Genomic DNA, 10,500 nt, shown 5'->3' with positions numbered 1-10,500 from the left:
TTATCACTTGTGGCCAGATTGTCTCATTATGCAATGTTGGATTCTTTTCTTTGTGTGTTTAGCTCATTATCTTGCTTACTGATAAATATGTGAATTCATTTGAATACAAACAGTCATTAAAGAAAGTTTGTACTAAAGTTTACTTATCGCAGTAGGTGCGGCTTATACGCGCTGTATTGCGGTAACACAAAAGCTATCTTCAGTTTGAGGTACTGCCTATACGTGGTGGTGGCTTATAAACGAAGATTTACAGTATACAGTTTATCTTGGCGTGTTACCACGTGCTTAGTTCCCGAATGAAATGACAGCCAAATCTAACTGCAATAAACTAGACTGGTACTAGTTGAAGATAAGCAGCCTTAAGATGAAGGTCGTTTATCTTGCTCTCTCCTCTCTGCTTCTCTCTAGCTTTATTACTGCTGATCCACTGATTACACTTCAACATGGGGGAAAACTTCGTGGTAAAAGTTTTGACTATGATGGTCAGACTATAGACTTGTTTCTTGGTGAGTAGTAACTCTACATATCTATTCTGTCATGGGCTATGAATCTGTTTGTTGTTTCTATGAGTTATTATAATCAGTCCTTAAAGGTTGACTTGCAACAAAATTCACATTACAGTTATTTGGTATGAAAAGGTTCTCCGTGTCTTACTCTGCTGAGTTGTAGGTGCAAAATAGGTGGAAATGTGATTACAAGTTCTTAAAAGCTCAAAGATGAACAGTTAATTGCCGCCATCACAAAACTGCCGTAGATTAGAATCTCTTTCCAAAACGGCTCAAACAGAACGTAATTGAACGAGATGGCTTCTGTTTCCACTCTCATGCAACCTCATTCGTCGAAATATTTTTACAAATATATTTTACGCATTCCATAAAACCATGTCGATTGCCCTTATGCATCTATTTCATCATCATTGTGATGCTGTCACTTTCAGCACTGGTATTTTATAACCTACCGTGAAAATCCGTTTAATTTTTTAACCTTAGCTCGAAGGAGTACATAACATTCTCTGATAAACATGACCAGCCTGTTTGATCACCTGGGATAATCGAAAAATGCTGCAGAAATTATTCTGCGCTGTTTGGCAGGAAGTCTGGGTCACATGATCAGATTACAACTAGATGATTAGACCAAGCCAAACGAAACTGTAAAGTAACGAGCATCTATATTTGATACGGGTCTTCGGTAAAACCCAAAGTTTTTGTCATAAACTGTGCTACGAGAAGTTTTATATTGAGCCTTTTATTGGCCTTTCAATTCACATGATAACATCACGTGTCAAAACAATGACCAAAAGGAATGACTACGTCAGAGAAATAAATTGATTCCAATCTATGGCGGTTTCGTAATGGCTGCGATTAACTGTTCATTTCTGAGCCTTTAAAAGCTTGTAATCACATTTCCACATATTTTGCATCTACAACACAGCAGGCATGGTGAACCTTTTCATACCAAATAACTGTAATGTGAATTTTGTTGCAAGTCAACCTTTAAGCCAATATAACAAGGGTTTAGTACGAGTGGGAATATGATTGTATGCTGATCTACAGGTGTGAGATATGCTGCTTCCCCAACCGGTTCACGAAGGTTCCGGAAACCCAGTCCACCAGAGCCATGGAGTGGAACTATTGATGCTATCTCTGCAAGCAACTTCTGTGTTCAATTCAGCTTTGTTAAACGTAAGTAGTTGGTATGACTCCGCAGTATCCACACACCAGATTGCTGGCAGTGGCTTTTCTCATTCTTTACCCGGAACACTAGTAGACTCTGATCTAAAACAAGCATCTTAGAGAATTCTGGTTAAAGCCTCATTAATCACCTCAACCAAGTTAAACTGTTGAAACCACATTCTCTTTATTCTTTAAAATTGAATGTGTATTCAGTGAATTTAATCAGTAAATTGACTGATAAACTATGATCTACGTACAACTCTTGTAAACTCTATTATAGGCTCTCATGCTCTAGTTTACTGTAAAACTCACTCTCATTTTATAGCTGGTCAGTTGATGGGTGATGAGGATTGTCTTTTCATGGATATAACAGTCCCTGGCGGTGTTGATCCAGCCAAAAAGAAACCAGTTATGATGTTTATTCATGGAGGAGGTTATAGACTAGGATCTAAAGATGTCTACCTTGGTGCCAGTCTGGCCAAACATGGAGATGTCATAGTTGTTACCATAAACTACAGACTTGGTGCTCTTGGCTTCTTATTTGATGGACCAGGTAAAATGAGTAGATTTTTTTGTTAAAATTTGCTAATTAAAATAGAATCCTTTAAGTACTACGCTTGTTATTATTAGTACTACTGGTACCCCGGCAGTCTAGTAGGAACAGTCTAGTGTGGGCAGTCTAGTGGGGGCAGTCTAGTGTGGGCAGTTTTGTGAGGGAAGTCTAGTGTTGGCAGTTTAGTGTAGACAGTCTCATGTGAGCAGTCTAGTGTGGGCAGTTTAGTGTTGGCAGTTTAGTGTGGACAGTCTAGTCTACCATGCTGGAAGTCGTGAGTTTGAATCTCATACAATACAAGCTTCAGAGAGATGGACAGACAGACATGGCTCTTATTATAGTAAAGATTATCGTTATTACTATACAGTTTATAATTATTTTCAGGTACAGGCAACTTTGCATTGTGGGATCAAAGGGCTGCTCTTGTTTGGATTCAAAATAATATCCAAAGATTTGGAGGAGATCCAGATCGTGTTACCATCTTTGGGCAGTCAGCTGGAAGTGGCAGCGTCTCCGCCCAGCTGATGGGGCAGCACAATGATGGTCTCTTCAAAAGAGGCATACAAGAGGTATAAGAGTGAAGTCATCTGAGAGTCTGTAACCCAGGGACTTACGTTACCTTTTAGATATAAGATATTATAGAATTGCTGGTAGTGTTAGTAAGCATTCGTAAGCTTACATAGCTTTACTTGTTCACCGATTGGTCTGTTTATCAAAAGATCTATTGAAGCAAGTTTTTGCGTTTAAGAGTTTTAGTCTGGCTATCTTCTCACTAAAACACATTCAGAGCTACTCAAGTAGATTTTGAGCTGGCTGAGCCGGCTGTTCATCTAATTATCCAGTGAACTTTAAACTTTATATTGAAGCATTTTTAATCGTGCATCCCAGTCAGGGTCTCTCTTTACCGACTGGAGCTGGTATATGTCTGAAAGGAGGTGGAAGGGAGTGGTTAAGGGTATAAAGAAAAAGAGGAACTGTCCCTCTTCAGAATCAGTCTACAATTGCCTCTCTGGTTTATCAGTTAAGGACGTCTACGCTGTACTTCCACATAATAGTATCCTCGACATCCTCTGGCACCCTATGCCAGACAATGACTTCTTTTCTCCTGACGCCATCAATGCTGATTATAATCTATCAAGAAGGTAATGAGCACATGTAATGATTTGATGAACTCATATCAATACTATCCAAAATCCTGATCGAATTCAAGAGAAGCTATTAGATAGGCAACTCGCATCTTGCCCTAGATATTAAATTATTTTTATTATTCTGTTCAGTTAATGATCGACTGCTATTGAACCACCAGAAGTCATTCTGTAGATCTGTTGCTTCCAAACAAAATATTTTCTCTTTCTGCTTACCAGTCGGTAGTGAATAATTGTATTTTGCAAGGTAGTATGACCACATGACACTCCGACTGACACCTTGAGCAGGTGTAGCTCCTTAGCCATATCATACACAACAGATAGAGAACCTACGTAAGCCCGCTGGAAATAGTAGGACATAATTTAATATATTTAAACTTATGAAACAAATATTAGCATGCTTGAAGAGTTGAAACATATTACAAAATAAAACTTATATCTGTATAACGTTTGTCATGACATATTGTTTCCTTCCGTATCCATTATGGGTAGACATCAACGCTTATTGTGTTTATAAAAGTATAATCAAACTGTTTGGTTTATCCATTTATGCTCTGTTCAAATACTTCTTATCTGCATCATTCCAATAGTTGACCATTTTACACATTTAGACATCATGTATCTATTCATTGTATATTTCTATTGTATTATATTGGTATATTGTCTGTATTTATCCATATTATCCAGATTATCGTGATACTCGTTTTTAACTTGTAAAATATGGATTTCGAAATTTAAGCCAATCATTTGTTGGCATAAGTATGAAAGCGCAACTTTCCATAAAGCAATGAGAAGATAACTCTACAAAATAAATTCATGCCGTATCCTTTATCTACAAATTTAGACTTATATACAAGACTAACAGCGACCCTTATGATAAGAATATACTAGAAGCGTGCTGTCGATGTTCAGCGAACATCGGTACCCTTAGTGCTTTTTTAACAAATACCAAATGTATTGAGTCTGTGTATAGGCTGATAGGACAGTGATTGGGTGGAAGCTGAGTGTCCCTTCTAGTACTAACCAACAGCACCATTCTTTGTTTAGGCATAAAACTTGAGAATTAGTTTGTCTCCCCTATTCATATCCCTTTCGGGTTAAAACAAGAAGGTGTCTTCTTTCTATATACAGAAGTGCCATGTTATAAGGAATGGTTAATAGTCAGTCATTTTTACACAGGTTTGACCTGCTGGGTGGCTTCAATAAGCAGGATGGGGCTGGCAGCGCTATAGGACCTACCATTACCAACATCACCCAAGAGTCTATCGCAAATGGGATGTCAATGAATTATGTTGACATCGGATTAGAACTCACCTGCTCAGCCATTAACAGGCTGTCAGTAAACCTCTGCAAGGACTTCTTCATCAGAACATATGGACTGGATACTGCTCCTAATGATACAGAGAGGGGGATTAGATATTCCTATGCAATGAGTACATCAGCTATATACACACCTTTTATATCACAACACCTTTTGAAGTCAGAGTTACTGCAGAGATCTAGAGAATGGTTTGAATATAACTAAGTTTTCTTCGCAAGTTTTATGTTTATGTTTTTTATTCCATATTTGTTTGTATTTTACTCAGGTGAATTATATTACAATGAAGATTTCGTACAAGAACTTACAACCCACAGTCATGGATCTACTTCTACATACGCCTACCACTTCGTAGAGCCATTTCAAGGTGACTTAACATTCCTAGGAGAACCTTCTTGGCTTAAAGTCTCAGCTTTTCACGGAGAAGATCTTCCTTTTGTTTTTGGATTCATCTACACAAAAGAAAACAACATCTGGCAAGGTACAGAAAATACAAAATCGTGATATGCTAAGGGTCTTTATGACATTGGTAGGCTCTTTGATTACCTTTATGTACAATTAGCATACTTTGAGAATGTTTTAAAGATTGTTTGAAATAATTGTCTTCAACAATTATTTATTGCATTAGATCAGCTTTATTCGGCTTTCATTGAATTTCTGGCTCAAGGACAACTTGCTAGCCTTGTGAACACTTGAACTCTATTTACACCTTTTTCAGTCAGACAGTAGCATTGATCCAATGAGAGAACTGAAGCTAAAATCTACACTGATTTATTTAACAATGCTTAAGAATTGCCTAAGCCTTTAGAAATCCATAATACCGTAAAACCTCTATTAGAACGCCATGGCTCTCTATTTTTCAACCCTACCCCTAAGTTACAGTCAAATCGAGGTAGCCTTCAAATAGAGGCTGACACGGTACTTTTTAACTGGCGTGTCAGAATTTTGGCAAAACTTAACCCTTTTACGGGCAAAGGAAACGTTGCCTATATTTTGTACTCTCCTTCGGGCGGAGCGAGATTAACCCTTTTAGGTGCAAGAAATCTGCTCACATACCTCCAACTTGTCATAGGTCTTTAAATATGCATTGGAAAGCAAAAAATATCTCTGCCAGTTGAGATTACTTGCAACTAACTTGCGATACTATTATAGCTTCTGGCCTGCTTTGCAATTTGTTAGTGCCTTCAATTTGACAATTTGATTTCAATTTGAAGAAATTTTTATTTTATAACTATATTTAAAGGTTTACTTGCAACAAAATTCGGATTACAATTATTTGGTATCAAAAGATTCACCATGTCTTACTGCGCTGTGTTGTAGGTGCATAATATGTGGAAATGTGATTACAAGCTCTTAAAAGCTAAAAAATGAACAATTAATCGCACCCATCACGAAAACGCCGTAGTTTAGAATTTCTTTATTTCAATGATGTACTCTAACATTGTGGTTATTGTTTCGACACATGATGTTATCACGTCAAATTAAAGGCCAATACAAGGCTCAACATAAAGCGTCTCGTAGCATTAGTTTATGACAAACACTTCGGGTTCTACCCGAAAGCCCGTATCAAATATAGATGCTCGCTACTTCACAGTTTTGTTTCAGCTTGGTCTAATCATCAATCTGATCATGTGACCCATGATACTTGCTGCCAAATCGCCCGAACAATTTCTGCAGCATTGTTCGACTATCACAGGTGACCAACAGGCTCATCATGTTTATCAGAGGATGATATGCACTCCTTCGAGCTAAGGTTAAAAAAATTAAACAAATTTTTACGGTAGGCTTTGAGATAGCAGTTCTCAAAGTGACAGCATTACAGTGATGATGAAATAGAGGCGTAAAAAAATATACATGGTTTTATTAAATGCGTCAAATATATTTGTAAAAATATTTCGACGAATGAGGTTGCATGAAAGTGTAAACAAAAGCCATCGTGTTTCGCTATGTCCGATTTGAGCCATTTTGGAAAGAGATTCCTATCTAGGGCGTTTTCATAGTGGCTGCTATTAATTGTTCGTTTTTTAGCTTTTAAGAGCTTGTAATCACATTTTCACATATTTTGCAACTACAACACAACAGAGTAAGACATGGTGAATCTTTTGATACCAAATAGCTGTAATGTGAATCTTGTTGCAAGTCAACCTTTAACAATTTTGAATAAAAGCTCTTTGCACTCATTGATATGTTTGCCAGAGTTTGCAGCCAAGACTGGATTTTTCTGTGCAATAGGAGAGAAGTTATAAATGAAAATCCATTAGAAGCCGTGTTAAGATAACCGCAAGAATTCTATCAAATAATATGCTACAAATTTGCAAATTTATAGGTTATATAATAACAATTTAGCAAATTCTACAAATTCTTATTGCAGAACAAGTGACATGTACAGACTATACTTATAATACATGCAGAGACAAAAATTTACATTTTTGATCCAAAAATATTTCTATTGTTTGCTCGGCCAGTTGCGTTTTAACTGCTATTTTTGTTTGAAACGATTTCATTTTCTTTTGGCAGTTTAATACCTTCCGCAATGTGCTCGGACTTCCAGTTTCTTCTGCGCTGCTGAACTAGTCAATATTAGCATTCAAACAGTTTTTCAGCAGAGCAAAACTTTTATGAGTTGCATTTTGCACAACTTTTAGCCTAAAACTAGTCAGTCATATGCCATTGTAAATGTAAACTGTTTTTTATATACGTTGAAGTTGCAAAACCACTTCAAACAAGGAACTACTATTTGCCTGATACAGTTTTTATTATTTCTATAGTATTTAATAGTATAGTGGCGCTATATATTTGACCGCCTCCTATAGTGGCGGTCAAATAAAGGTGGCGCTGAACTAAAGACAGCATTCAATTGGAGGTTCTACTATCAACTGTATTTAATAAGGGTGTGTGGGAGTTGTCCAATGTTTTTCACTATTTTTACCAACTCCTGCACTAGCATTTGTCCAGCTCTGAAGGAGTATCATCCGTTTGTAGAATACTTTGGACCAGAATTGACAGAAGAAGCAGCGGCATTCTTTCCTTTTTTCAATCTTACGACAGCAGGGGACAAGCCTCTAGCTGACACCATGATGACAATGTGGACCAACTTTGCCAAAACTGGGTAAGTTGCATGTATATAGTTACATTATGCTTCAATTAGAGTCAAATGAGTTTTTCTTTTATAACTTAGTGAGTCTTAGGCAGGACCCTCAGCTAAACTAGTATCATAAAACTCTCAACAACTAAAGTTAAACCAAGGTAACTAGAATGCTACCATTTTGTGGAATTGATTATCTCATATCATTTCTATAATATACAACATATTAAGTGTTTACAGACATCCTATCGTATTATGACAAAAAATGGCCTGAAACCAGATGGATTTAGATAGTGTTAATTTTTGTTTTTCTTAATGATATTTTTAGAGTTTGGGCTTTATGTAATTTAAATTAATTACAAAATCAGGATAAAGTGTAACTATATGCATAAAAAGGATTCTTACATCTCTCAGTTTGCCAGACCGATGCATTGTACTGTTACAGAAACCCCAACAGGCCTGTAAGTCTCCCATCAAGTGTCCCTGAATGGCCTGAGTTTGACAGCGTGTCTAACCAGTTCATGGAAATAGGCAGGAAAAGCAGAGTTGTGACAACTCCTAACAAAGAAAGACTTGAGCTACTGAAAAGTACTGTGCTGGAAGCTAGAAAAGCACAGGTGCTTGCAGATAAAGGTGAGAGGTGTGACAACTCCTATATTACAGATAAAGAGTATAAAATATGGCTATTCTCTGCTACTCATTGACGCTGAGTTTCCTAATCCCTGGTTAAAAATTATGTTGCGCCAAGTTTATCAATCTCCAACTAACACTTGATCTAACTTAAACACTTTCAGTACCAACAGTATATATACATGTATCTTTAAAGGAAAGTTTACTCAACATATTTTCACTTTAGTTAATACTGTGGAAAGAAATACTAACATTTTTATGATTGCTAGGAAGGTCATCATTGTAAGATTGTACAAGTATGTAACACCAAATGACTTTACATGCTTATATACTTACATTTGATAACAACAAATAAACCTTAACTAAACTATTATGGAGCTGAAAGCGTTTAAGGCATTTTATTTATACTTTAAACTTTGCGACACACATGTCTAACAGCTTCTTGCATCTTATTTTAGAAACAGACTGCAGTGACAGGAAGCAGATCACCAGACCTACTGATGCAGTAGTAGGTTAACCGTTGTGGAGTCACTTTCTTGTAAACAGTAGTTTTATTATGTCAATTTTTCTCAACAGAATAATTGCATGTGACATTCTCAGCTTGAAATATCTTTTGTTGTCAACTGAAAATCTTTTTCTCTAAAAAACAGGCATATTACTAAATAAAAAGCATCAGCAAAAATTCCTGAACTAGTCCAACTTGAATATCATTCAACTTGAGCATCTCAAAAGATCTTGAAAAAAGCCTACTATGGTGACGGGGTTCACAACTCCAAAAGCAAATCACCCAACAAGTGAGCGCACTATGGTGTCAAGAATTTAATAGTTTGCATTGTCCTTAAACAATCAGAGGTGGCGTAGATCAAGGTAGTTACACAAATTGAGTCATAATATTTACAGTATCAAGATATAAGTAAAAATGACATTCGCAACAGCGAGTCCTTTAAATATAAATACAACATTAAACAACACTTATTTAAACTTGTGATTTTAGCTTGTGATTCTGGGTGCAAAGTTTTTGTTGCTGCAGGCCTACTAGTCTAGCCTGGAGAGAGCCGGTACACAGGACTCTACAAGTTTTAAGGCTCGGGGTCAACAGTTGTCTCCTTAGAAGAGAATACAACTTTAACTAACCGGTGCACAAAGCTAGTATATGAGAATATCTCACATCCGTTTTATCTTTGGTCCTAGAATATGTAGCTTTCACTATGTTGTATACGGGTTGGTGGTGATCCCCATTCTGCTCTTGTAAGACTTTCTGAATATGTGCAACATACTAATGATCTGTAGGTGCATGACTTCCTCTGTCTTTACGTGCCGTATTGTACATCTCATGTTCCTGCAGTCTTTTAGATGGTTCTAGACACTACGCATCTGGATATTTGAGTACTAACAAATATTAAACTTCTATTATCTTTGGCTAACATATTGAATGTTGCTTGGCAGTAATATAACATTCAGTCAAATTAGCAGCAACAAAAATCCTATCGACTACAAAACTTACTAGGGTGTCGGTAGTTATAATATGCCACCCCTAACAGACCTGGTTTTATCAGACCCATTGAGTGTTACACTCAATGGCTCTGGGTTTTATAAGATCTGTAATCTCCTGCACGCCTGCGACACACTTGAGACCAGTCTGAGAAACAGAATGCCACATATCATGGTTTGCGCAGCACACATTGGTGTCTCTTTCTCCCAAGTATGGCAGTTTCCACACTGACACAACTGCTCTGTTGGTAGCGCCACAAAAACATTTTGTAATCAATAAAACAAATGTAATAAATATATGTCATTCATCAATATGTCGTTCTAACGTGTATCTACCGAAAACTTTTAATTTTGGAGTTCGATAGATTGTGAGTGTAAAATTACAAAATGAACAAATGTTTAACAGAAGCATAAGTATGCCAAGCCAACAATTCGAAGCTTTGTTTCTGGAATTTAAAGATGACCATTGATCAATCCAGTTTCCTCACTCTCTACATGTGAGAAGTGAACATAAATTCTAATCATGGATCTAGTTTACTAGCTAAAACTGCCAAAGAAAATGTGAAGCAAATATAGCTGAGTGAAACGATACAAAAAGTTATGAC

General features: G+C 36.8%; 1 protein-coding gene across 1 annotated transcript; it reads left to right on the top strand.

Moving 5' to 3' along the window:
• Window positions 1–353: 353 nt before the first annotated feature.
• Window positions 354–9,075, top strand: LOC137404202 (acetylcholinesterase-like). Its single transcript, XM_068090366.1, has 10 exons — window positions 354–506; window positions 1,554–1,682; window positions 1,999–2,226; window positions 2,611–2,795; window positions 3,115–3,368; window positions 4,551–4,804; window positions 4,958–5,170; window positions 7,672–7,798; window positions 8,220–8,407; window positions 8,863–9,075. The coding sequence occupies exons 1-10, from the start codon at window positions 365–367 to the stop codon at window positions 8,919–8,921; spliced, it is 1,779 nt and encodes a 592-aa protein (XP_067946467.1). The 5' UTR covers window positions 354–364; the 3' UTR covers window positions 8,922–9,075.
• Window positions 9,076–10,500: the final 1,425 nt, after the last annotated feature.

Source organism: Watersipora subatra, chromosome 1 (genome assembly GCF_963576615.1).
Source record: "Watersipora subatra chromosome 1, tzWatSuba1.1, whole genome shotgun sequence".
Lineage (NCBI taxonomy): Eukaryota > Metazoa > Bryozoa > Gymnolaemata > Cheilostomatida > Watersiporidae > Watersipora > Watersipora subatra.
The sequence above is the reverse complement of the archived record's forward strand: the minus strand, read 5'-3'. Positions and strand labels throughout refer to the sequence as shown.

Bases quoted from the DNA above. Each gene is read 5' to 3' on its own strand.
- LOC137404202 (XM_068090366.1), top strand. From the start codon at position 365: ATGAAGGTCGTTTATCTTGCTCTCTCCTCTCTGCTTCTCTCTAGCTTT. The intron at 507-1,553 runs GTGAGTAGTAAC...GCTGATCTACAG, and splicing joins GACTATAGACTTGTTTCTTG to GTGTGAGATATGCTGCTTCC. The intron at 2,796-3,114 runs GTATAAGAGTGA...CGTGCATCCCAG, and splicing joins TCAAAAGAGGCATACAAGAG to TCAGGGTCTCTCTTTACCGA.